General features: G+C 37.9%; 1 protein-coding gene across 2 annotated transcripts in view; it reads left to right on the top strand.

Annotated features, from left to right (window-relative positions):
• The window catches only part of CERT1 (ceramide transporter 1), an 81660-nt gene that overhangs the window by 26093 nt on the left and 27821 nt on the right, over nucleotides 1-27746 (top strand). For both annotated transcript variants that reach the window (XM_056324251.1, XM_056324252.1), the window contains exons 4-6: nucleotides 23124-23231; nucleotides 24005-24143; nucleotides 25149-25232. In XM_056324251.1, the coding sequence (XP_056180226.1) occupies nucleotides 23124-23231; nucleotides 24005-24143; nucleotides 25149-25232 (331 nt within the window). The remainder of the gene's footprint in view (nucleotides 1-23123; nucleotides 23232-24004; nucleotides 24144-25148; nucleotides 25233-27746) is intronic.

The following is a 27746-nucleotide window of genomic DNA, read 5'->3' as shown; positions in this document are numbered from 1 at the left end:
TTTTTTCATTATTTAATTAGCATTATCATTCTGCTTATTGCTTAAAGTCAGTTATGTTCTGCAGTGTTACATACTCTGAAGAAAAGTATGTCTGCAAGCAGGAAATGGAAATAAAAATATTTCTGTATATTCTGAACTGACAAGAAATAGTTCAGTTTACATCTTGCTGTCCTAATGTAATAACAGTGGACTTGGCTGTTCTGAATCTGGCTTTTTCAGTATGTATAGTTTGTAGTTTCATGGCTATTTGACATTTTCTAGTTTGTTGTGTAGTCATTGTGTAGTCATTTTTACTCTGTAGTGTTTACAGTGTTCAAGACAAATAGCAGTTTCCATTCTTAGAGGGAAATATTATGGCACCTCACTTCTGAATAAACCATCAAACCATTTAATATGTTAAAGCAATACATTATTTAAAAGCATTCTCTTTGTAGTATGCAACTAAATACCATGATCAAGACAAGATGAGTCAAGAAGAGCCAAAAGTAATGCAGTCTTGTAACAATAGGTTGGACTCAAGTTAAAAGTATGTCATTAAATCTCAGAAAACTATTGGTTACTAGCACTTTTTTCCAGTGCAATATTCTGTTGTTTTCTTAATACAGTAGCGGCTTTCTGTGATGAATATTGCAGGTTGTAGGTGCAGCTGTTCCTTCTAACTGTTCTGACTAAAATACGTAGGAGTTATCGCCAGAAGCCTTGGAAAAGTGCTGTGTGCACATAAATAGGTGTTTGATGTAATTAGCCATAAAACAGAAATGTCAAAACCCAGTTTTCAGTCTGGTTACAGTTAATGTTTCTTAAATAATGTATCTTCAAATGTCTTTCTATATTTTCCAAATCAAGTGGTATATACTATATTCTGTACAACTTATATTATACAAAATCTATGTATTTGTAGGAAAAATGTATTGCTGCTTAATAACATCAATAGGATCTGAAAAATAGGTTTTCTTGGAGTCGGGAAGTTAATCCCATTTTTCAGTTGAATTTGCATGAACACCACACTTCAGTGATCCTTACTTTTAGCTAACTTTTCACCCATCCTTTAGATTTTTTCAGCCTGTGTGGAAGTTTTATATCTAAACACTTGAATAAGAGCAGAAGATGAGGTTTTGTGGCAAAATATCCAATTTCACTGAAAAGTTTGGATTTGTCTGTTTACTCTGAAATTTCCTGAAGGAACTTTCCTGGTCAGGTTTCCAGAACTCAAGCAGAAGTTCCTTGACAAGCTGTTGTCACCAGATAAAAATTCTTTTCCTTTGAGAACTAGGTTCTTGAACTGACACATAATAATTTGAATAAAATTGAAAGAGGAAATTATTTGGTCTTACTAAGCAGTCATTATGATTAACTTGGGTCTACTGCTATATGAAGTACTTTTTTGTTTTTGAAGCTCTTTGTTGCTTACTGGGTTGGTAGCTCTGATAGGCTGCTTAAGCTGTTTGCTGACAAAAATATGTTTGTGAGACTTACTGTAGCATGTCACAAGGTTGTTTATCTTTAGAGTATGAAAGATGGACTGAAACTGTGGCTTTCATTGTGCTCTGAACAGAGAAAACAGTGATTTAATGAATTCGATATTAAATCTGAGTATAATATGAGAAGAGTTAGAAAAACTTTCTGCTTAGCAACACCAATGAGTAGCTGGTAGCCAAGAAATGTAAAACATACAGTGTTCAAGCATAAAACCTGCTAGAATTTGCTGCTGCTTTTTTAGTCATTGCATTAGCCTTCTCTTCTATTGAGGTTCCTGAATGCTTACTAAATTAAATGTTTCAAGTACAGCTTCTAAAATGCTTATTAACCTCACTGAAATGAAAGTGGGAAAACTCTAGAACAGCAATAAGACTGTCAGTGGGGCAAATGAGGAAATAATTCACGTCTAACTAGGAGTCCTTTCTTCTGCTTAAATATGTCATTAAATACACTAAGCAGATATTTATCTGTAAAACACCTGGTTGTAAAGTTGTGTTGGGAAGCTTCTCTGTTCTCCTACCCTAGGAGATAGTCAGGTCTAGGATGGCTGATGACCTTTTCTTAGACGGATCTAATGGCAGTATATATTGCTGAAGAACTCAAGACCAGATTAAGTTTCTACACTTCTCCGGTGTAAAAACATTGATGGTGCATGGGTAGCAAGGTACCGATGCTTTTGAAAAGCTGTTCCCTTAAATAATAAATTGAAATACTTACTCCATGTCTGTACCATGGTTTGAAAATGGTGTGGAATTTTTAACGAGATTAGAGAAACGGGCTTACATATAGTTAGTTCTGTACTGTGAAGAAAATGTCTGGGTTTACGTATAGAGAAAGTGGACTTCTGCAGCATATAGCTCTAACAAAAAAAATGAATGTGTGCCATGTATATGAATAAACAAGATTTACTTTTTCACTGAAGTGGAAAGTGTTTCTTTACACATTAAACTTACCCAAAAGATTTCATTCTTTACCCTTTTCTCTGGTAGAGTCAGTATGTTAACTTACAAGGTATGTAACTGAGGGGAGTGAATTGCTGTTTGCTGTGAAAACCATCTGGATGTTTGAATTTATTTTGAGGAAATTTGAACTCCTGAAGGCCAGATATTGATTTCTTGCAATGTTAATCTAACACCTGAGTTGAAAACATGTTGAGAATTGGTTGAGAAATTAATGTTTCAAGAGAAACTCTGGATCAGCTTGTGTCCCATTTTGTTCTATCTTGGTTTTAATTTTTTCCACACAGTTTCTGCATGTGTTCATTGACTTTGTGACCCTTCAGCAAAATAAACTGACAGTGGTTTAAGTCTTGGATTTTCAAAATTTTTTATCAAACCGAAATACTGTTTTAAGTCTTGCTGAACTTCTTACAATACCTGTCCTCAGTGTGTCAAACTGGAAAAGGTCATTCTCCACAGGGATGTCTAGATAACGAACAAGTTTGGCATGTAAGAAGTAGGTAGGCTTTGTTTCATTTTTGAAGTGATAGTGTACAACATGTTTGTATATCCTCTAGATAAACAAGCTCTTAGAGCAGGAGGCATGAATTTCAAAGCCTGTGAAAGGCATCAAGTGGCTGCCTTGAAGGAGTGATTACATTGTTTTTACTGTTGATCAGACTCTGGGAAAGGACAAATCAGCTACTTAGAATAGGGTTATATAAAAACATTAGGAACAGTGGCACATCTATTTTTCTAGCAATTTTTTCCCCCAGATAGCTGGGAGAAGGGGGCGTGGCAGCCTCAGGTATCAAAGATAGTTTAGCTTATAAATTATTCTAATTTTGTGAAATTCTTAATATAAGAAACAAATTTTAGTATATTTTATCAGTTGTCAAACTCAGACACTTCACATCCCAGTTTTTTGCATTTAAGTACAGATCTAGTTAAGATCCTGAAAAACCAAAATGCTGGATTTGGCAATCTGGTGAAGTCAAATTTAGCCGTAAGTATTAAAACAGTTGGTTCACTTTGTTTATTAAACATTGGTAAGTTGCCAAACAAGTAAACTAGAATCACAACACTTAGTTTTGAGACAATCGTTTTCTGAGTGTGGATCCTAGTTCATAGATTCACTTAGAAAACTGCAGAGGAAACTTTCAACAGCTTATTTTTGATTGTAGTTAATAAGGGCGCTTTAGATTACTGTTGGTGGGGGGAACAAAAGAAAAACCACTGTGAGCTTGAAACTTTCAAAAAATGCTTGTTAACCTCATGAAATGTGGGGAAGGGGTACCACATAACCTAAAAAAGTTGACAGTTACCTTATGTACAAAGTACTAAGAGTCATTAATTTCACCCTGAAGGTCATCTACATGTTGTGTTTTCTCTTGATGTACTGTTCTAAAGGAGTTACTGAATGTGCTGTTAGGCATTGGAAAATTTTAGTGCTAACAGTAACTGTGATGTTGAAGCAGAAGGGGCAGCCAGGTAGGTGTCTGAGGAGAGGAAAAGGAGTAGAGTTGGGCTTTTGCTAGTCTAACATGAATGCAACAACACAGAAAAGCAAAACTCCCAATGGCTACATAGTACCATATTGTTGTGCACTTGAGAAGCATCTTGAATACCCACAGAGTCCTCTTAAAGGACCTCCCTCAAACTGTTCTAGTTATTCCAGTTCTAAATCTGGTTATACAAATCAGCTTCTGGGTAAACAGGATGAAGAGCATCTGTTAAAATATTGCAGTACTATGTTGAAGTATTTCTTAAAATTCAAGTTGGCCTTCTGTCTTTGTGTTACTTCTCTTACGAACTGAAGTATAAGAGGTTATGCAGGAGTAACTTTTTTCAAACTCAGAGGAAACCTTAAATTTCACTTTAAACTTTAGGTGATAAGCACCCAGAGTATCTCCGTTCCCTGTGTTTTGTTCTGTAATTGGGATACTTCACCTTCAGACTGAGACTGAAGTGCATCTACCCATTCCTTCAACCTAATATTTGTCTTAGGAAATTTCACATTAACAATACTTTAAGTCAAGCTTTTCTTTGAATACTGTATGTAAATATTGATCTATGAGATGTTTTTTAGGTAGCTGTGCTAAGGAAACATTGAAAAATGCTGATGGACGTAACTTTCTCATACTACTATTTTATTAGCAATGGATGCCATAACAAAAGTTTTCTGACCAGTTAATTGGGTCAGAAACCACTATCAGAGTTTTATTTTGTGAAAAACAGAGTTCTGGTTATCAACAGGAGAGTACAGAAGGGTGCTACTACTACTTGTCCACAGGCTTTCAGCAATTGTGAGAAGGGCTATAACGTTCTGTGAAGTCAGTAGTTTTCTCCTTTCCCGTAGCTTTGTAATCCTCCCCTAGGATTGAACTAATTTACTGACAAGGCCAATAAAGACATGCAAATAAATTGCTCCAAATCTATTGTATGTCTGGACTGAAACCAGTATTAGTAAGATAATTCAGAATGAATAGGAAAATATATGTGGAGTAGAGATGTTATGGAAACCTTTTGATTCAGCATACTGATGTAACAAACAAATTGGATGTCTCAGTTTCTAGTTTGTGCCATTGTTAAATAGCTTTGTACATTGAACTTGATTTTCCTATTTGCTGGGATATTTTTATGGAGCCACTGAAATTAGTAGTTGGGATGTTTATGTAGGCTACGTTTAAGTGCATGATGAAGCATTGTGCAAGTGGTCTTCAGAAGTCTGCATTGATGTTTTATGACCTTTATAAATGTTTTTTGTGCCAGTTTACTGTATTGCTGAGTTAGGCATGTCAAGTAATTTCTAGCAAATGCTATCTGTTCTAATGTTGATGAGTGAATGCTAGTTGTAAATACAATCTTGCTGATTATTGTAAAATTAGAGCTTTCAAATAGTGCAATTTCAGACATACCATACAGGAGGGAGCAACAGGAATAGTGTCTGTTGACATTTCTCAATCAACTTCCTGTCCTGGAGTTTAGGTGTTTCAGTAATGTGTGATTTTTAAATTGCGTGCTTCCTCAACAGCAGTGGGTGAGGTCTGAAAAGGAAAAAGAATGTGGCTCCCCAGTCTGTTCATTTTTTTGACCTTTTATCCTAACACCTGTTCCTCTGCCCGTACTTCCCCTCCATACCCATTCACAAATAAGACTAGCTTAAGTGGAGGCAATAGGCAGACAAAGGAAAGCACAGGAGGTATGACAGTAGGTAAATGTTATTTAAATTTGGTTTTATTAAGTTCGTAGTGAGGATTGTAAGAGTGATGATGCAGCCTCCTTTTTCCGCTGTTAATATTGCTGGCCTGAGTGTTGGAACCCAAGTTTCTTTCTTAGACTTGTTGTCAGCTATTGTTCCCTATGAAATTGATTTGGGTTGCCTTGTGCTGCAGAGCATCAGACAACTGAACATCAACAAAGTCTAAATTTTTGTTTGATGCTGACAGATTGGATTGTATAAAATACCCTGTTAGTTTCTGTGATACTGCATGTCACTCCAGAACCTAGTGGCCCACTCTCACTGTGGCATTACAAGGCATTCATTTGCAGCAGCGCAGCTTGCCTGAGTGGAGGCTAGAGTACAGCACTCAGATCTGTGTTAAGCTGTAAAAGGTTGTTACCTGTTTGACAGACTTAAATGTATAGGCAGGTAGCTGGTGAGTGGTAGAGACACCTGCTTAAAGGTGTTGCAAAAACATCGTATACTAGTTTGAAACTAGAAAGCCATGAACCGTTGCTCAAGCTCATGCAGGAACTTGGATGTACTCCTGTTGCTCTTATGTTACTGTTGCATGTTGACATAAAATACCTAACTTAGGTTCTTGTGTATTCACATTTGGTATGTTCATTCAAAGCTGAATTTGAAGTGTTTGCAAAAGTATTCCCTGATAACTAAACAAGAAAATGAGTGCAGGCATAGTCTTCTGAACTCTGCAGTAATAAGCTTATTTACTTTTAGTTTTGGCCTGAATATCAGACTGAAGTGGGATATACACAGAACAATGTAGCTGTCTCAGGTCCAAGCACCTTGTCTAGCTTTTCAAGTTCAGTGATCCTTTGAATACTACCTTTTTCTTTTTGTTCTTCAGTGACATCTGAAATAAGGAAGGAGAAATAAACGAAAGGGCCCTCTTGAAGGAAGAGTCATAAATTTCATCCTAATTCTTCCCCTAATACAAACTGAAGTCATCCTTACTAGATGCCATGTTTCATTATAAGTTGAACTGCTAAGTCTTGTTAGCAGTTAAAAGGTTGTGGAACCATTTTAGCCTTTTTCTGCTGTTTGAGGGATTTCTTCTTGCCATCTTCAGCAAAGCTGAGTATTCCTTTATAGAACAGTCTTAATCTGGAGAGGACATTATTGTCTTCAGCTTTGCAACACGTAAGAATTCTTCTCTCTTACTGTTAAATGTAACAGCTGCCTGTTCATAAATTGTTGTTCATGTGGATGCCTTTTATAAATCTCTGATACTTTGTATGGCTCTCTTCCAGACTGAGCCCTCATCTTTTTTTGATGTACAGCACCAAAATTGGAGTCAGTATTCCTACAGAGGATCCTACAGATGTTGTATAGAATATAAGAGTATTTTATGGGTCTTGTCGACTACCCTGTTTTGCAACACCATGACTTTTTTATTTATTCAGTTTGAACTATTAAATCTGATTAGTTGCTAGGAGTATCTGCAGATTGTTACCTGTCCTATAATTGTGCAGTACAGTATTTCCTATAACCAAGTAAGCCTTATTTCTCTTCAGTGTACATAAGTGTTAAGTTGTTACTGCTCTGTCAGCTTCAGTCTTCCCAGCTCTGTCTTGGGTTCTGGTTTCTTTCCAGAAATAATTCTTTGTGCTACTTGGGTTAGGTTCAGTTTCTTAAGTGATTGTGCTACTTGTACTTTCTGAAGTATGGAGACTAGCGGGGTGAAGAAAGGCTAGATCATTTAGCACTATCTTGATCGATAGCTGATCTTGTTTGTTACTCTGTTGGACTGCTTATCTGAAGCTGTATACATGTGTGCACTTAAGATAAACTTAAGTCTTTGTATCCATGAAAGCTGTGGTCACTGACTGCCGTATGTTCCTAATTAAAAAGTGTTCTTCTCCATCTAGTCAGAGCATTAACAGGTAGTCCTCATAATCTTAGTAGAGGTCTTGAACCTCTCAAGGTTCTCAAACCTGTACCCCTAAAAGACGGTGAACTTGAGATGGTTTACTCTCATCTTTCCCTTTAATAAGCTAAAGATATTAATTGACTGAACATTCACATGCACATAAAGGTTCAAGTAACTTTTGGATCCCTGTATAGTCAGACTGGTGAACTGGTGTGTTCTGAAATATCTAAAAATGCCTGAACATTTCTGGCAAAAATGCAGATTAGCAGAGCATTGTCTTATGGGTGTAATACCATGTGAAACACTTTGAAAAGTGCTAAATGAGTATCAGACAATATGGAAGGCTTGTGACACTACTGGTAAGCTGTTAAAGAGTATGTTGGTCAATATTTTTGTAATGCTATTTAATAAGGGGTGATGTACATGGCTAAAGTAAACTTGGTGTCAGGTCTAATAATGCTGAGTCTTATGGTGACTGGAACTAAGCTACCGGAGTCAACATGCAGCTGGCTGTGCAGTAAATAACCAGTCTTACTGCTGTAGTGATTTAAAGAATCAGTCACCAGTATTTGAGTGAGCGGAGGTTATCTTTATTTGGCAGCACTGGGTGCATGGGGGATCGCTCCACCGAAGTCATGCACACTGAGGGGGTTTTTGAGTCCCCTCTTTAAACAGGCAACTCATACATATTCATTAATTTTCCAGGAACTCATTTACATATCTCACCAAACTAGTGACCATGATTTAAGTCCTTGTCTTTGCCACGTTGTATAAACAACAGGAACTTAGGACCAGATAGCCTTTTTAAAGATGACAGATGCAAGGACTTAGCAATTAGTACAACTGTCATGTTAGCAATAAGGGTCCTTGGATGTTTCCCAACTTTTAGATCAACATAAGTACATCCTATAGATAAGTAGTACATCATTCATCATTCAGTAAACAGGTGGGTTTCTAGTAGTAAACTCAAAGGTGTTATCAATTCACTTTGAAAACAACTGTGGTAGATCATTTCGATAGTGTACGCTTTCATTTAATAGAAAGAAGGGGAATGCCAGTGTTTGTAGCTGGCGGAATGAGACACAGCTTTCTGTGGCAATGGCAACATGTTTTTGCATGGTCTCCCTGAAAACAGGGTTGTTCATTGAGAGAGACACGTGTCAAGCTTTAGTTTGGTGGTAAATGCCCCTTCAAATCAGGGTAAGCTTTTGGTATCAAGAGCAAAGTACAAAGCTGCAATGTGGAAGTGGTGAGTGGTTGAACAGTTGACGCTTGCCAAATAGATCTACGTGCTGTTTGTTACTCATCAGCTCAAACAGTACTGTGCATTATCAGTTTAACAGGATACTCTGTATGCCTCCATATACCAAAGGCAGTCTTTTTTCTTTCAAAAATGACTTTGAAAGGGGTGGGTTTTCTTTGGTGATCTTTCATTACAGTGAAATGCACTGAGTTGATTTTAACAGACCAGACTCACACCTTAGCCATAGGGAGTAAATACTGCTTAGCCGCCTGGGTGGTGTGCACAAGTAGCAATGGTACGTATTCAGTAGCATTCAACAGTGGTAAATTCCTGGCTCTTTTGAGAGACACAAGACATGCATGCACACTTCACCACCATGTGCCTCTCCTGAAAAACAGAATAGCTGCAGGAGCTAATGTGACTCTGTTAGCTAGGGGTATTCTTTTAAAAACAGAACGACAAGACTTTGGGTCGTCATCTTTTTTTAATTCAATATCCACTTGCTATTATTGGAAACTCATAAGGTAACTCTTCTAATGTAATTTCTGCTGTAGGACAACAACAAGATCCTTTCCTCTCTCTGAAAATAGATAATACTTGCAAATATGCATTTGCTATCACTTTAGTGTTATCTGGGTGAGTGGTCTTACTGCAGGGGAATCAAAATTCTGGTGTTTTGAGCATATGTATTTTAAACAAGAAGGAATGAAGAAAGGGTTAATATTTAACTGCTAGTATTTAAATGTCCTACATTGATTGGTACAAACACAGGCATCAGAAAATGTTGGGCGGGGGGGGAATAAAGGCAGGTGCATCTTTCTTCCCCCCAGTAATCTGAAATAATTTGTGGAGATTTGGGTATTACCTTAAAATTGCTGATTTCAACAAGGAAGTTCAGCTGAGGCTGTTCAGCTGGTAAGAACTGCTTGCCCTGATGTACATTATGATGCTGGTAGTGAAACTGGTTGATGTTGTAGGGAAGCTCTGCTTTCAGGGGAAGGTCAGGTGGATTGCTCAAGCTATTAGACCTTTACTGGAAATAACAAAAATTTCTGCCTTTGAAAATTAATCAAATACGCTCTTTCAAGCAGGAAAGCTAAGCTGGGTATGTCTTACACATGCCATTATTCTAGCATTGTTACCAGCACAAACTAACTCTTCAATACATATGATATTGCTTGTCATTTAATGTTACTAAATTTGCTAAGTGTGCTTGTTGCTCGAAACTGTATTTCCTGAAAGAAGACTTTAGGGGAAAGCCAGTGAATCAGCAGTTGCAGTTGTACACAAGCGTATGCTGCAGCAAACCTAAATGCTGTCACTTCCAAACTGTTGAAACTTCCCTTTCAGAGGACAGAAGAAAATTGTTCTTTGTCTTGGGCCCAAGAGTGGCAAAAGGATGCCATGTTCAAACAGCAGCTGTAAGTTGTAGCTTTATTAAGTAGTTATGACTTTTCAAAGCTGGACTGAAGCTGTCAGTCCATTCCAGCTCAACACACTTGATTAACTATAGACAATGCAGATTGTTTCACTTTGACCAGCCCAATCTTTCTTTGCCTGTGTGTTCCAGTTATGTTTCGTAACAATCACTTTGGCTTTGAAAATAGATACTATAATTCCCTGAAGAATGCCTCCTCATGGGGTGGAGGCCTGGGCATCTAATGGGACATGCTCTGAGCAGGAGGTGGTACTGGAGATATCTTGCAACCTAGTCATTCTGATTTCATGATAAAACCACATTTCTTGTATCTTTGTTCAATTCTTCCCTGCTTATGTTTTAGTATTTTCTACTTCACAGCAAAAGGATTCTTCACTCCTGTCTTGAAATCATCCCTTTTTAACAAGGTGAAGTTTCAATTTCCTTCTTTTCCTTCTTTTCACACTCTGTAAGTAAAAGATCTGGTTAAACTCTGTTGTCCTGAAGTTTTGCTTTATTTTTGCACTGTTAGAAGGTGCAGCTTCTGCTTATTTAGGTTCTTGTTTCTACGTGCCCCAAAATATGCTAAACAGGGTTAAGCAGAAAATACTTATTTCATGTGTTTAGTGGTATTAGTAGGTTTGAGGAAGTCTGTTGGGTAAACCTGCCATTTTGAAATGTAAAAAGAAAGTGCAGAGGTAAGCATCAACAGCTATTTAGACTACACTTCCCATAATCTAGTCAAACAATACATAAGACTAAAGGTTTGTGCAAGTGTATCTTAACCTTCAAAGACTTGCTGGGCTGGTTTTTGTTTTGATTGTTTAAAAAGAGGCCATCATGCCTGCTAGATGCATGTGTTTAACAGATCAAGAGTGTTCAGCTGACAGCACCAGCCATATATAGCCTCTTCTCTTGGAGTATTCATGTGAGTAACCAGGTGATGCACCTAGAGTTAAAAAATGCTCTATGTGTTTGGCCTTGGTCATGTGAAAAGGAAGTCTGCAATATGTGACCTGAGGCTGCAATTAGAAGCAAAACCTCTGTCACCTGGCTGGAAAGGTTTTCTGCCAGCTTCATTAATTTATAGTGTTTCAATATAAAATGCTTCCTGAAGGGTCATATCTTTTTAGAGCCCTGTGGTACACAGGCAGTCTGCAAACTTCTCGTTAACTGTCCTAGACTGTAGGGTGGCTTTGAGTGTGGAGTGCTTTTGGGTGGGGATATCATAGTTTTACATTTCTGCTGGTTTTATGGCTGCTACTTTGTGATGCCTGAACTGGACTATATGCAGATCTGTCAGAGGTCTGGTGGCAGAGTATGATTGTCACTGCCATGCAGAATAGGCAGGGAACACCTTGCCTTGTCTACCATCAGGTGGAAGTCTCCCTCCCCTCACTCAGCAGTGGTGCAAGGTCAGCTTTTGATGTGTTGCAATTCAAAGCAGGTTACAGTGAGTATATGGCTGTTCTCTTTAAGTCTTACATCACTCCATATACACACTGTGGTGTCTGCAGGCAAGTAGCATCAGTGTTTTGAGCAGTCTGTGAGCTCTTAATACATGGGTGGCTTTTTCATGATTAATTCTTCAGGGATATACTGGTGTAAGGGAATCAGCAATGGGATTGGACCTCAGCAGCATGTAGAGAATACACGGGTCTACAAAATATTTTATTCTGAGGACTCATGTATTGAATGTGTTTCTGCAGTTGCCTGGACTTTTCATAGTACAGTGTGCAGTTAATGCACAAGGTTTTGCAGAAAGTGCTCCTACAGCTTGTGTAAAACACAGTGGTGCTGTCATGAAATGAGACAGTTTAGTTACTAGAAGACTGAGCTAGAATAGGCTACTAATCTGCTTGTTTTATCAGTAGTACACTATTTTAAGTCATGCTTACTGTAGGGAGGTTTTCACCTCCTTTTACTTGTTACCAAGCACCACACTGGCATCCTGTATCTTGTTCATACTTTTTTTTACCCCTCTGGAAAGCAGTAAGAACGAAAAAGGTGACCCACACATTAATGCACAACCTAATGATGGCCAACAGTATTACAGTCTTGTATGAAACTGGTGATAATGCTTATGCTAGAAGTCCTGAGCATCTTAGAGCCTGGATCCTTTGGTTTGCTCCTCTGGTGCACTACAGGCAGCCTTTCACAAACGTATCCCACTGGTTCCCAGGCTTTTCTTAAAGGGCAGGGTAGGTCAGCTTATTGTAGAGACCTGTGATATGCTTGAAGTTTTTCCTGTCATCTTGCACAGAGGGTGTTGGCTTTCAGCAAATAAAAACAGTCCGTTTCTTTTTGCAGAAATGAATGATACATTGGCAGATTAAGTTGAACTTAGTATTTTTAGTGATACTGTGTGTAATGTCAGGTAACATTTTAATTATCAAAGATTAGCTTTCTGAAAATTGCATTGCACAAAATAGTTCAACAAACTCTGGAGTAAGCCTGCTTAAACTTAAGCGTTATGATAGAGTAGGTGACTTGTTTCAAATGAAGTGTCTCTGTATCACTGCTGCAGGACTTTTCATGGGTTTGGAAGGGTTTAACTAGAACTTTGTTTCTTCTGATGCTTCTCAAAACGCGTATGCCTCCAGGGAAAACTGGTCTGGTGAGTACCTACTTCATGTGTACTCCTACAGGAAGAAATCCTGCCTGTTCATCTGGCTGATATATAAACCTCCTTTTCCTGATAAGCTGTATAGTTTGACAGCTGCAGACAAATGGCAGAGCTTTGAATGTGAAAAGTTGTCTCCTACTTGGACTCCTTCTTGAAGTCTCCTACTTGGTACTTGACAAGTGCCCAGTTTCTATGTCATGTATTAAGCATTCTTTTTTTTAAAAGCTAAATCATCTTGAGCCTAACTACTTCATGGTAGATGAAATTCTAAGAAATCTGTGCCTAAACATTTGTCAATTTGATGCTAATGACTTCGGACAATCTTAACTGGAAATTAACGTGGTGTTAATGAGTTCACTGTTTTGAATTGGCTGAGAGGTGTGACTTCAGAATAATTAAATCTCTATGAAAACTTCTGATTCACTGTCATTCTTTCAGCAATAGATGTCAATTTTATCCTCACTTAGCAATGAGTATAAAATGTAATTATAAAGGCTAAAGGTAAAACTGCGCTGTTTTTAATTGTCTGCTAAGGAAAGGAGGTTTTATAGGCACAGGGACTGAAGCAGAAACAGGGTAAGGGTTACTGTTGGGCTTTGACCAATAGTAACCTTTAGACGCGTCTCTTTCCTTTTTGCTACTTCCCTCTAGTGGTCACACAGGATATTGACTTGGGGAGGTTAAACACATGAACTTGTATGGTAACTTTTCAAATGCTTGTACTTAAGTAAACTAGCACAGAAGTAATATGGCGTGTATGGAAAACTAATCTGCCCAGTACCTGGCCTATCAGAATGCAGTGTATTATTATATCTTGTAATGGGAGGACATACTGTCGTGCTTCAAGTTGATCATTCAACAAGCTTGTAGAAATCGTCTGAGTTTCTATCCTTTTGGATATCCAAATGTGCTTTTAATATGAAACCTAATCATACAGAGTTTTTAGCATAATCTAAACTTGCTTCTAAAGTTTTTTGAGGTGGGAACTGCACTTTATGCATATTGTTGCCTTTCTGTATCTGGGACTAGGTCTTACATCTACACATCTGAAGTGCTAAGAAAATTTATCACTTAAACATCAATAACTTTAGAAGAATTTTGGTTTTATCATGTCAGACTGTTCTTGACCTACAAACTAACATGAAAATAATAGAATCAGGTAGTGCTATTTTTTCTAAACTAATTCATGTTTTCATTTAACTTTTAAAAAATGTTGGTATCTGTTGTGCTTCAGGTGTTTGACTTAAGATCTTGTAAATCTCTGCTTGTCATGCGGAACTTTTTTATAGTTACGTAGTTATCCTTTCAGAACTTTAGATTGAAAGTGTCAATTATAGCGTGTTAATCTTCTGTAAAAAAAAAAAAACAACAACAACAAATTGCCTTTGAACAGAATTATTGCCTAGTTAGTTTGAGCTTAAGATGCAGAATCTTTATGTTGTCAAGTGGATGTATGGTTGGGATTGGGCATAAAGCTTCTACTGATGGCAGAATTCCATATGTGTAAAAAGCTTTTAAACCAGACTGGGCTTCATTTATAACCAAACATATTTTGACACAAGTAGGAGGACTGTTTTTATAAAACTTAAACCCTAGACAGCTTCAGGAATCTGAAGCTATATCAGGAACATGACAAAAAAATGCATGTCCTGGAGAGTCTCTTGATTTGTATAACCTTTTTTATTCAACTACCTGCAGTGTGCTTCCCTTGTTTTTGAGGGTAGTGGGTGTTGAGAGCTGATAAAAAGGGCTACAGCAAGAAGGAAATAAGAATAGGGACTAAGCTTTGAAAGTAAAGAAAAATGTGTTAATTTGATAGGGTGTGAGATGCAAAACAAGGACTGTTTAGAAAGTAAACTACTCTTTCCTTGCCTTTTCCCAAATCACTGTTCTGAGATTGCAGTTTAAACTGAATGTGTTCTCGTGATTTTCCGGTCATTTTTTAAAATCCTCTGTCAAACAAATGAACTTTTCAGTCCTTGACAATTTCAACTTTCTTCATCCTCCAGTACTTGCTACTGGTGCATACTCGGGTATGCCAAGCATTCTGATGGCTGAATGAATGTCTGAGGGTTGAAGGAAGCAGGGGGAGGGGGGGAAATCTGTTACTGTGTGTGTAGCAATAACAAGAAACTGTTAACTGTGCTAGGTAAACAAGAGATTTAGTGGTCTTTGTGGTTTTTTTCAGAAGTATTTGATTGTTTTACTGCTTATTGGTAAGCCTGCTGATGGATATGTTCTATGTTGCTGTAAAAGTCTTTGTAGTCCATCTCTTCCTGTGTTTTGAATTGCAGGGGTACTTGATATAAAAATGTTTCTTCTGAATAAGTGAAGTGAAATCTTCTGAATTCCAGGACCAAAACTGGCTCAGACTTGCAACAAATAACTTTCTGCAAAGGTGAAAAAAGCCCTGCTGTTCAACTGTGGTGTCTCCTTTGAAATCGAGTTACGGTCTTTAGCCCAAGATTCTTCAGTCTAACACTGACTGTGGATGTGTTTTTCCACTTCTGTACAGAGGTGATATTAATGTAGTACTTCACAACTTTACATAGGTTAAACACACACACACCCCAATTGAAGTAAGGGGTAAACATTCCTTACTGCTGCTTTGAAGGATAAGAAAGATAGTACCTGAATGTCTGTTAACTGTGAACACAGTGTGTAGTTTAGTCCTTGAGACTGTTGGTAGGTACGAGCTTAGAGGCTCTGGCTGTGTGCTCTGTCCTAGCAGGACGCAGCTCTCCCTCTGCCCAGCTGTTGCTCTGTGGATGAGCGCTCAGAGGCAGCTTCCCGGGCTCCTGCCACCTCCCGGCTCTTCTGCCTGCTAGTGTTTTGTGCATTGTCCCTGGCAATTTTATTTTTTGTTATTGATTTTATTAATTAATATAAATATATAGTTTATATGATTGTTACCATTTTAGTGATTTTAATATTTGTATTGGATAAAATTATTTTATACATAGCAATTATGTAGCAATATTTAGTGTAACCATTAAATACAATTTAACTACTATGTAATGTTATATAACTGTTAAAAAGAGTGATATGGCAGGTGCTTTCAGTTAGGATCAGAACTGTTCTTTTTAAAGGCACAGTTGTGCAAGGTTTGTCCTTAAACCAAGATCAAGCAATATGTATTTGAAGGAACTAAGTCTTGAAACTATGACTATTCCCTCTAGCTTTCAAAGTACTAAAGCAAGTAAGAACACTTAATTCATTGCATTGGAAGGTGAGGCTAGAACATCAGTGCTTTTCCTGACAGTGTCTAATAGCACAGTGGAGACTTCTAGTTCTTGTGCAGCTCTAGAGATCTTACTTGTCCCTCTCCTGACAGCCCAAGTTCATAGGAGGGAAAAAGGGAGCCCTCTCCCAGTCTTGCTGTACAGTACAAGCTGCTTTAGTTTTACTAAGTCAGTATACAGCAGAATGCAGTTATTGTCAGCTTGGGGTTTGGTGCTTTTGCTCAGGGAGCAGTTTTAGTCTGTAAAAATCACACTTTGATATAGTGGTTCCCAAGCCTCAGAAATAGGATGGTAAAGGCATTCTGTTGCTCACCTCTGTGGGCTCTTGGCCCATGCTGAGTGTCCTGGCTGTTCTTCGTTCAGCTTTTGTGGAATCTCAGCATTTAAAGATATTGAATAGTTTTCCTGTGTTCATTAACAGTTAAGAGAATTAATAGAATAACAGTATACGTACATGTAATTAAACATGGGTGTGTAGTATGTGGATAAAGATTATCAAAGTCCAGTCATTTACCTTTGGCTGCCCCTTTGTCAACTTGCATTCTCTCTGCAATAATTTGTATTGATACCACAGCCCTTCCTCCTTCTTCAGAATGCAGTATGTGGTTTCAGGGCTTATAAGCTTGTGTACTGCTCTAGCTCATGCAGCTGTTGGAGGCTTTATTGTCTGCAGGCAACACACAGTGACTTAGCAAAAGTATATGGAGTTTGAGAAGTAAAGACACGAGGTGATTCAACAAGTGAATATAGCAGTTACAATAGTCTTGGGGCTATATTGCTATAGTTTCTATTTTTTCAGTTGTCAAATACTTATTTTTTCAATTCAGAATGCCTGGTGTTTTCCTCCTGTGTGTGATGTGTTTATTTAGTATGGAATTGCACCATCTATCGCTGTTGAAGGAAAAACATCTCTACATATCTTTACCTGGTTCTGCAGTTGCAAAGATCATGTTACAAGCTTTTTTGCTTTCTAAGTAGTCTCCTGCACTGTGCTTGGGAGGGCTGTAGGTAGGGAAATCATCACCCAGCTGCAGTGACCTGAGCTGTGAAATTCTCATCTCTGCTTTCCTGCTAATAACTACGTTGGTTTTGAAACCTTAAATTTGCATTGTCAGTGGCTGTGAAACAATTGAAAAGTCAGACCTGCAGACACATGTTAACTGTATCTTTAACTTCAGTCCTCAGAAGTGCATCCTGAACTGCTCTACCTGTAGTGTCTGTCTGCAGCCATCCCTAGGTAGCCTTTCCATGGCTTGTCCTAGCAGTAACCCTTCTTTCTTCAATATATGTTGAAGTATGTGTAGCAAGTCTAAAAATAGCCCTTGGGACATATATGTTTTACAGAGCTTGTCTGCTTAGTCTCCACAGAGTCTTTCGTAGGGCCTTATAGTTCTTTTCATTTTGCATTTTTACTTTTTTCTGCGTTCTTGTTTTTCGTAAGATACTGTGGTTTGATCTCTTGGATGTTTTAGTAGGATTTTTCACAAGTAACTGCAGAGAACGTGATTAGAGTCACTGTATCCTAATGTCTGTTTCATCACCTCCTAGGGTGAGCCATATGCCTTAAGAGGGAGGAGCTGCCTGCTGCTTGTGTTATGTAAAAATAATAAATAATTTATAATGCTAACTGAAAATATCTGCCTTGGTGGACTAACATACACTGAAGTGCTTGACAGGCACTGATCTGAAACATAATCAATGTTAATTCCTTGAAGACATGGGAGAATAATTTGCTTTATTTGATTTTTCTTTTTAAGAGGGAGCTTTCCTGTGAGTGTGCTTTACTCAAGAGTATTATTGACCTACTTTAGCAGATCAGTGTGAGCCATAATGGAGTTCTGCAATATGATTCTGCAAATACTTAGCTGTTTTACTGAAAGCGACTTTTGTGACATACTGCCTTATTGCTGATAGCAGCAGCTGCTCCAGTAAAGAATCACATGAAGCTTTGGATCATGTGGCTCTTTCATCTGTCATAACGAAAGGATTAATGGATTTTGCGCACCACCTTAGAAAGCTGAAGGTGTTGCAATGTACTAACAAATGCTGGTTTAGTATAGCTTTGAAGCTGCTATGTATGCATGGAATTTAAAAGAACTGCATCTATATACTGAGCGTGGTAATTTAGCGCTAATGCTTGGTAGTATGAATTGATACAACTTCTGCAAGTTATTTTGTTTTCAAGTGGAGACTGTTAGCATCTATCACATAGACTTTTACCTGCTTTTCTGAATTTTATCTTGGGAAATCAAAAATCGTGTAAACAGAAGAAGCTTGTGTCAACACTCCTCTTCTCAATGTAATTGAGTATTTCTGCAGTGAATAGTTAATGATGATCTGCTTTGCAAGATATAAATGCGGCAGTGACCTGCTCTCGTTTAGATGTTGCGGTAGTAGAATGGTGGGGCTTTGCATGATGCATGCTTTCATTGTTTGTGTTAAGCTGCTTGCATGTGTCTGCTGTGAGCTGGATGGCTTGTCTCTGTAGCAGTTGTAAAGGAATACTTGTTTTCTGATTCTTCTGACAAATAAGTATTCTTGATGTTATTTTCACTTTTTCTCCTTGGCTATTAAAACATAATTGTCTAAGACAGTTTTGTGAACATGGTCTGTAAATGCACATGCTTTGGATTAATTTTGTCTGCTGTTCCATCTGCTGAATTTGCTCCTTGGTTGCAAACAGTTAAAACTGCCAAAATGCTTTTTATGTAGCACCCTTCTATTGGTTGGGTTTGCAGGCTGATAGCTGTATACAGCTGAGAGCCATATATGGCTGTCTTGTATACAATCCTGAAGCATAGATAAACTGTTCAGTAGAATTATTAATCACAAGCATAAATGACAGTCAAAGGTACCTTAAAAAATACAAGCTTACATAATGATATGGAAAGAAGTGGGGGTGTGTTTTCACCCTCAGCTTTTATTTTATGAACTAAATTAACTGAGCATTAACTGTAGGAGTAAAGTTAGAAGAAAATGATTTAAATCAAATGTAAAATATAAGTCACCAGATTTTCTGCTTCTAAGATTGCATGTATTCTTGTAAGTTTAAGTAGTACTATTAAGATGTGACAGATTAAAACCTCAGATAGAGAAATGAGCAAGTTTTACTTTGTAAGTTGAAATGCAGGTTCTTACTTAAAGGAGAAAGCAATCACAAGATATTTGCTGTCCTTAGTTAAAATGCTCTGACCTCAATGCAATGGCTATTTTGGCTCATTTTAAAATAAATTGGTTCATGAAGTCATATCCTGATAAAATGAAATTTACCTTTCCTAGTGTGTAAAACTTACTGAGAAAATTGAATGAGTTCCCACTGTCAAACTGTAGTAAAAGCACATTCAGTCATCTTAATATTTGTAGCATATTTAATAAATACTGAGGTTACTAGTAGAATAGTGAAGTTTGTTTAGATTTGCATTTAGAGGAAATCTTTAAAGAAATGTTTCATGCCTCAAGGTGTTGTGTGACTTAAAATGCTCTTCTGAGGTCTATGTTTATCAAACACTTCTGAAACAAAATAATAGTATGCCCAAAACTCTCCATTTTTTAAGAAAATCCTTTTGTTCCCTTAGCCACTTTGATTTTAATTGTCAAGCCTTTGGAGGACTTAAAGGCCATTAAAGAAAGCCAAAAGCCCTTACTGCAATATTTGAAAAAAAACTAAAGCTTCATTTTTTGGCTTCTGTTATGCTTAAAACTACAACCCAGTGAATTAAAGTTATAATCTTTGCACTGAATTGCATTGCAATTCAAAATATGATCCAATATCCCAAATACATTACCAAAGCCAGGTACCAAAGCATAACACTTGAAATATATTGGATACATCGTGCTTTTTTAGACTGAGTGTTTTTAAGGAAAAGTCTATTCCAATAGATATTTTAAAGCCATACTTTAAAACACATATCAGGAATAATTCTTAAAAAGTAGAACTATTACCACTTTGATTGCTACACTTGTGTAGCTATTTTTCTAGGACTCTTGCTCAGTATAAAATAGTTTAAATGCATGGTTTATACCAGAAATTACTAAATTATTAATACATCCTTATAGTATGGCTTCATAAGAAAACTTTTCATTTCAGTCTAAGCTGTCATTAAATATAAACTTCTATTTCTGCTAGTTCAGATATGTTGCAGTATTTCTGATTTTTTGTGAAGTGAAATTAAGATGTGCCTCATTAAATCTTTTGAATTTCAAGTACCTGTTTTAAAGAAAAAAAAAATCAAGTTCATGACCAATTAGCCACCTTCTATCTAGACTTGTAAGTACAGTTAGAAAAAGGTACTCAATTTCTTGGTCATTCATTTTTCAGCTCCACTTCTACTTTTGATACTCATTCTATTTCTCTTCTGTTTCCCCAGTGGTTTCTTGTCTTGTACCTCAGTCTTTAAATGGGCCAGATAAAAATTGACTCTTGGCTCCTTCTTGCTTGGTTTCGTGGGATAGTATCATTCAGTCTTGTTCATTGAGGAATTTTGTTGAGAATTCGGGGACTTGTATTTTTCTTCTTGGTTATGCCTTCACTTCCCCAAACTTGTGCTTCTCTGCCACTGCTCCTTTGTAACCCAAACATACATACTTTGTCCCACACATTGCAGTATTGTCCAAATCCTCCAGTTTTAACCCACGCATCAAACAACTTTTTGTCCTTTCTCCCTGTTTTTAATACTCTTTATATGCATCTTGCATGGTTAATGGTTAGATTTCATGATTGATTTTAAAGGTCTTTTTCAACCTAAATGATTCTGTGATCAGCCAGCATGCATTTATGAAAGGCAGGTCCTGCTTGATGAACCTGATCTCTATGACAAGATGACCGGACTAGTGGATAAGGGAAAGGCTGTGGATGTTGCCTACTTGGACCTTAGTAAAGCCTTTGACACCATCTCCCACAGCATTCTCCTGGGGAAACTGGCTGCTCATGTCTTGGACAGGTGTTCTCTGTGCTGGGTTAAAAGCTGGCTGGACAGCTGAGCTCAGAGAGTCATGGTAAATGGAGTTACATCCAGCTGGTGACCTGTCACAGGTGGTGTTCCCCAGGGCTCAGCACTGGGGCCAGTCCTGTTTAATATCTTTATTGATGATCAATGATCTGGATGAAGGGATCGAGTGCACCCTCAGCAAGTTTGCAGATGACACCAAGCTGGGCAGCAGCGTTGCTCTGCGGGAGGGCAGGAGGCTCTGCAGAGGGGTCTGGACATGCCGCACCGATGGGCCGAGGCCAGCTGGATGAGGTTCAAGAAGGCTCCGTGCTGGGTCCTGCACCTGGGTCACACCAGCCCCACACAGCGCTACAGGCTGGGGCAGAGCGGCTGGAAAGGGCCTGGTGGGAAAGGGCCTGGGGGTGCTGGTCGGCAGCCGGCTGGGCATGAGCCAGCAGTGTGCCCAGGTGGCCAAGGAGGCCAGCAGCACCCTGGCTTGTGTCAGGAGCAGTGTGGCCAGCAGGGCAAGGGAAGGGACTGTCCCCCTGCACTGGGCACTGGTGAGGCTGCACCTCGAACCCTGTGTTCAGGTTTGGGCCCCTCACTGCAGGAGGGATGTAGAGGGGCTGCAGCATGTCCAGGGAAGGGCCACGGGGCTGGGGAAGGGTCTGGAGCACAAGGCTTGTGAGGAGCAGCTGAGGGAACTGGGGTGGTTTAGCCTGGAGAGGAGGAGGCTCAGGGGGGGACCTTACTGCTCTCTGCAGCTGCCTGAGAAGCGGCTGTAGGCAGGTGGGGGTGGGTCTGTTCTCCCAGATGAGTGACAGGATGAGAGGAAACATCCTCAAGTTAGTCCAGGGGAGGTTTAGGTTAGATACTAGAAAAACTTTCTTTACTGAGAGGGTTGTCAAGCATTGGAAGAGGCTGTGCAGGGCGGTGGTGGAATCTCCATCCCTGGAGGCCTTCAAACAACTGCGTAGATGTCGTGCTTTGGGATGTGGTTTAGTGATAGCCTTGGTAGTGCTGGTATAACGGCTGTACTTGATGATCTCAAATGTTTATTCCAACCTAAATGATTCTATGATTCTGTCAGCACTCTCCTGCCTTCAAGTCAATGCACTTTCAATTTTTCCATAAAAAGTACAATAGCTAGAATTTGCTTCTTGTTTTGTATCATTTGTTTCATCCCCTTTTCCCTGCCCCATCTGAATTTCTGTGCTACTGCAGAATTTCATATTTTTGGTAAAAGTCTTTTACAGTGTTGTCACTGTCTGCTTGAATCAGACATACCTATTTACAGTATTTTAATTGTTGCTCTGAACCATCTGTTTTTCTTACATTTTCTTTCAGTGTTTTTCTTCTCCTCTGCCATACACAGGCCATTTACGTTAACCTTTAGGGAAGTATTTTTCTTGCAGTTCCTTAGTATCTGATTTTGATTTGTGAGGAAATTTGTCAAACTTTGTATTTTAAGATCTTTTAAATGTTATTTTAATAGACATGTTTTTCTTTTTTCATTATTTAGTTACTATTGATTTTTTTCTCCCTCTTGATTTTAGTATCTCATCTTGCTTTATGTAGAATTCTTTCAAGTGTAAAAAGTAATTGCAGTCTAGTATAATGAATTTGGCTACAAAAGCCTGGAAAAAGGAAAAGAAGAACTTGGCAGCAGTAATTGTCTGTTTTTCTGTGATCTGTTTTGTTGCTTTTAAAAATAAAATGGCGCTATATGAACCAGTGGAAGGATTGATTGAGACTGATTGTCTTCAAACTGAACCATGTTAATCCCTGATTAATTGTGGAGTACTGTAGGTTTTTGAATGCTGTGTGAAAATTGATTGTTAGGGATTACATAAAGCAAGATAATGGAATATTGTCCTTTTCTTGAACCCTTAAATATGTATTTCCTTTTTATTTTGCAGGCATATAATCAGTTGTAGATAATTAATCTTTTACAGATGACTACAATAACAAAAAAGTAGATTCATAGTAACTTTACTGATGCTGTGTCAACATCCTGAATATGCAGGTGCAATTTGAGTTAAGCCCCTGCTGCTTCCTGACATGAGTTTTGCTTTCATAATTTCTTTTTTATTAAAAGCCTCAGCACTCTAGTTTTGTGCATGGTTTGTTTTTCAGACGGAATCAGGATATGGATCAGAATCAAGTTTACGACGCCATGGCTCCATGGTGTCTCTTGTTTCTGGAGCAAGTGGATACTCTGCAACATCCACCTCTTCGTTCAAGGTTAGTGAATAAAGTTTTCATAGTATTGGTGTGTAAATAACACATGCAACTCGAAAAGAAGGAATATATGTGAAGCCTCATTCACACAATTATGGAAAAAATACAGATTTGGTTTACTGTATGTGTTAGTAATTCATCATAGAGGAAGCTCGCTTGCGCTGCTTTGCAGTTGTCCATCATAAACTGTTGTCATTTCCCAATGGCAAGAAAATCAAAACCTGTAGGAGCATTTATTAACTGTTCCTCACTTACTCCTCAGAATAGCAGGCCCTCTAAATGAATGCTGATTCTATGACTTAATAAATATGATTAACCTGATAGACAGATGACGGCTTTCCTTGTCTCATGTGTGTATGTATTTAACACATGAACTTGAGCAGGCTGTACTTCTGGGAGAGTAGAAGAGAATCAACAAAAGAAAGGCGAGTAAAGACAGGAATAAAGATCCTGAACTAGAGCTGACTGTTTTCAGGTCAATAGGCATAAAGTTGGGAGCATGTAAGATCACATTTTATAAGCTGATATTGAATGCTGTGAAGTAGCAGTCAAGGAAAAATTGACGCTAGTGGACAAAATGAGTAAGGAACACTTCGTATACAGTTTCTTGCACTCTTCTAATATTAACAGCATTTCATAGCTGCTGCTAAGATGTCCATAGTGGTGTTGAGTTTGTTCTTCATAGCTGCAGAAATCTAATGTTTTATTTATTTATACATTGAACTATTGCGGAGTATCTAGAAGCATTTCAGGCTTTTTTTCTCTTGTATATTCAGAAGGGCCATAGCTTGCGTGAGAAGCTTGCAGAAATGGAAACCTTCAGAGATATCTTGTGTAGACAAGTTGATACTTTACAGAAATACTTCGATGCCTGTGCAGATGCAGTTTCCAAAGATGAACTCCAGAGGGATAAAGGTAAAATTGTAACTGAAAACTCTTACCTCCGTAACATTCAGCTTTTTACACAGTAATAGCCCTTGAAATAGTTACTATAGCATCTGATGCCATGTAAATAAAATACGTATCCTAAATTTATGCTTTATTATAGGGGTCAATCATAGCTATTTCTGCATAGTGTTAACGACTTCCACTTCAGAAGCTGGCCACCTGTAAAAATCTGCTTAAGTTTATATTAATTTGTAGCTGTCAGCTGTACAAAAGAAATGCTCTTTTAAGCATTTGATATTATAGAACAATAGTTTAACCTTATAAGATTAATTCAGGTTCATTGCTGTGTCTCTTACCTTTTCTTTTGAAAAAACAAAACAAAAAAACAATAGGATATTTGGTTTGATATGAACAGTACATTCTTTAAAAAAGACAAAGGTGCTGCTATAATGAATGCTCCTTAGATGTATGGGCTGGAAGTAGAGCACTGAATGCACATTTGAGGCCCTAATAGACTCACATGTGGATGTCTACATATCTCTGAATTGCTCTTCCCAAAGCACAGCTTTTTATGGTATCCATACACACGCCTGAGGCATTTATATTCATTTCTGGGTTTGTTCTGTTCAAGTTACCTGAAAGTTTTGCTAGTAAGAAAGTGGTAGGTAAGTACAATTACACTTCTTGGTGAACTTCCTAGTGTAAATAATAGATAGTTGCTGAATCATGGCTCCCTTGTTATCCAGATGTAACACCAAAATACTGTTGATTTATCATAGAGTATTTACCATAGAATCAAGTGCTAAACTTCAACATTGAGCAAATGTTAGTATCCTAATGCTTTCTGACACTAATGTTGATAGAAGTCTTGGGTCAAAAAAAAGGGGGGAGGGGGCAGGGTGTTTGTGACTTATTATAGGAAAAAAATTCTTAAATGTCATTTAGCCATGAAGGTGCTCTTAATTCTTTCTTGCACACTAAAGAATTGGAAAAGCTTTCTCACTCCCATAACACACTCTTTCTCAAATTTAGTGGTAGAAGACGATGAAGATGATTTCCCTACAGTGCGTTCCGATGGGGATTTTGTACATAATAGCAACAGCAGTAAGGAAAAGTGTAAGTGTCTTCCAACTTTTTCACTGAACATTCATATGAATGGTGTGATAAGCCTGGCAGAACATGGATATTTATATTTTTTCTCAGAAGAAAATGGCAAGAGTAGTTATTTAAATGTATGTGACAGGAAGTTCTTACTCACGTTGTCATTCATTAGCTGCTTTTCATGGTTCTAAGCCTTTCTTAATTCACACAAATATTAATGCAAGCCTGTCAAGCTGGAATTTCCTGTTCTGTGTCCAAAGCAATTTTCACTACAAAATTCTGTTGAAACAGATGTCATTCAGGTGTGGGAACTGAGATTTGGAACAGGTAATTGCAGTTTTTCTTGCAAGTGTTACCTGCTTTAGGTGTGTACTCGAGCACAATGCTTTTCTAGTTAGGTATGTCCTGGTATGGTTTTCCCAGGTTCTATGACTACATAATGGTTAAAGTCAAGGGTTACTGATTCTCATTCGTCATAGTTCTAGCAATTTTTTGCTGTATTTTCCATTGTTATGATGAACATTTCCGATATTATGATTTTTAATCTTAAATGATCCATGCAGTAAATATGAAGAACTCGTGCAAGTCTTGTTGTTCTAGAAATCTAATACTTCTGGCCTGGCAGAAGTTGTCGGTACATTTAAAATCTGTTTGCATTCTTCTTAGTCAGGAAACAACAGAAAGGCTGAAATATTTTAGCGTTTACATTCTCTATTTACACTTCTGTTAGTCCTAAGGTATTTCTTAGACTTAGATTCACAAAATTTTCAAGTTGCACTGCCTCTAGTTTCAAATTTCATGTAATCTCCCAAAGACTAGTCAAAAGTGTTTTTTAAATGTAAAAACTTTAATCGAGAACCTAGAAAATATATGGACAAAATAAGCCTTTTCTGTGTCTTCAGTTTTCTTTTTGTTTGGCTGTTGCCCCTATGTGTTAAAGCTTACTTGTTCTAGAGCATAGCCAAAACTGTTATGAGGAAGGGGAATGGAAGGAGCTTTCAGGATACTTTCAGAGTTCATCATATGATTAGATTTTTTTTTTCAATTATATGAAGGGGGGCTTGCTGTACTGGGAATTAATCATAACAGTGATTTCAGAGGTTAAATAGCGTGTAAAAGAGGTTTCGCGTAAGGCTTTCATGCCTCTTATCACTAGAGTTAAACAAGCTTATAATGCCTACCTGTAAGCAAATGCACAATTGCACGAACCTCCACTAACCCTATTGTGTATATAAATGTACATTTTTTTGTGGACATTAGTTTGTCAGAACAAATTTCAGAAAAGTCTTCTCTAAAAAAATGTTAAGTAAGAGTTTAATTTCACTGTGTGATTCATTTTGAAGGAGATGTCTTTGTCAAACTTAATTTTTGTGGATCATGTAGGAGTTTCAGCTTAATTTACCTTTAGAACATCTCTTCATATCTATCTACGTTCTTCTAGTGTATCTGCTATATATACACATATGATATGGGGAATGTCATTAGGAAAGTCTGTATTTTTAGTACATCTGGTTATCTCAGAATATTTAAATTTGAAGTAGTTCACTCCCTTTTTTATCACCTGTTTAATAGGAATTTGAAGTGATACACATTTGTCTTGTGAAAAGTTCTGTATCAAGTCTTTAGGGACATAGATGCGAAGAATGGGTACCTGTATATAAACTCGCTCACTGCAGAACATTTCTGCAGCCCCTTGTGTTTTACAGAACTAATCCAGTTACGATTCCTGATTGCATTAAATTTATTTTCCATCAATTATTTCTTTGAAAAGCTTTATCTCCATTTCAGTTTTTCTGTGGCTCATTTTGATTTCTGAGAGCTAAATCCATTAAATATTTAGTAGCAGAGTGCTGCAGAGCTTGATTACAAATGAAAAATTAGAGTCTCTGCCCTAAAGGAGAATCATAAGTGGAAAGTGGCGCAGTGAGGGAAGTAGATGTCTTGGGTTGAGGCAGCCATGCCCATGTATTGGGCAGTGAACTACTCGGTTTAACTGATAATGAAAGGTTTAACTTCATCTTCCCCCTTTTCTAAAGCTTAGTCTCAGATCAGCTGTTAAGATTCTTTGGTTTCTCAAATTTCAGGTTCACTTTTTGAAGTCTTTATTCAGTCCTGGAAGGACTGGAACAATCTTTTTAACCGTAGCTGAGAAGTGTTTTCCTGTTTTTGCGGAGCTGCTCAGCAGTCATTGTTGCAGGAAGTGAGAAGCATGGGTTCAACCTCTTAGTCAGCCTACTATGATACGAAACAGTGTTTGAGCCCACTGTTCAAACCACTAGTGCACCAATCCAATGCTCGAAGCATTATTTAAGGCTGACTTAGGGAACTATGTTCACATTGTCTTTTGAAATTTCTTCCTCTGCACCTCCCCTGGGTGGGAGGAGAAAGTTAACATGACTATGGAGATTTGTGTACAACAACTCTGAAGAAGTAGTTCTGGATAGGGAGGGGTTTTCTTTTCTTTGTTCTCTAGGATATTTGAGTGAAGACCTAGGAAGAATACTGTGAAGTTGTTCAGATTTATTGGTC

The sequence above is a fragment of the Falco biarmicus genome, chromosome Z (genome assembly GCF_023638135.1).
Source record: "Falco biarmicus isolate bFalBia1 chromosome Z, bFalBia1.pri, whole genome shotgun sequence".
Lineage (NCBI taxonomy): Eukaryota > Metazoa > Chordata > Aves > Falconiformes > Falconidae > Falco > Falco biarmicus.
This window is presented reverse-complemented; position numbering and strand designations above follow the sequence as displayed.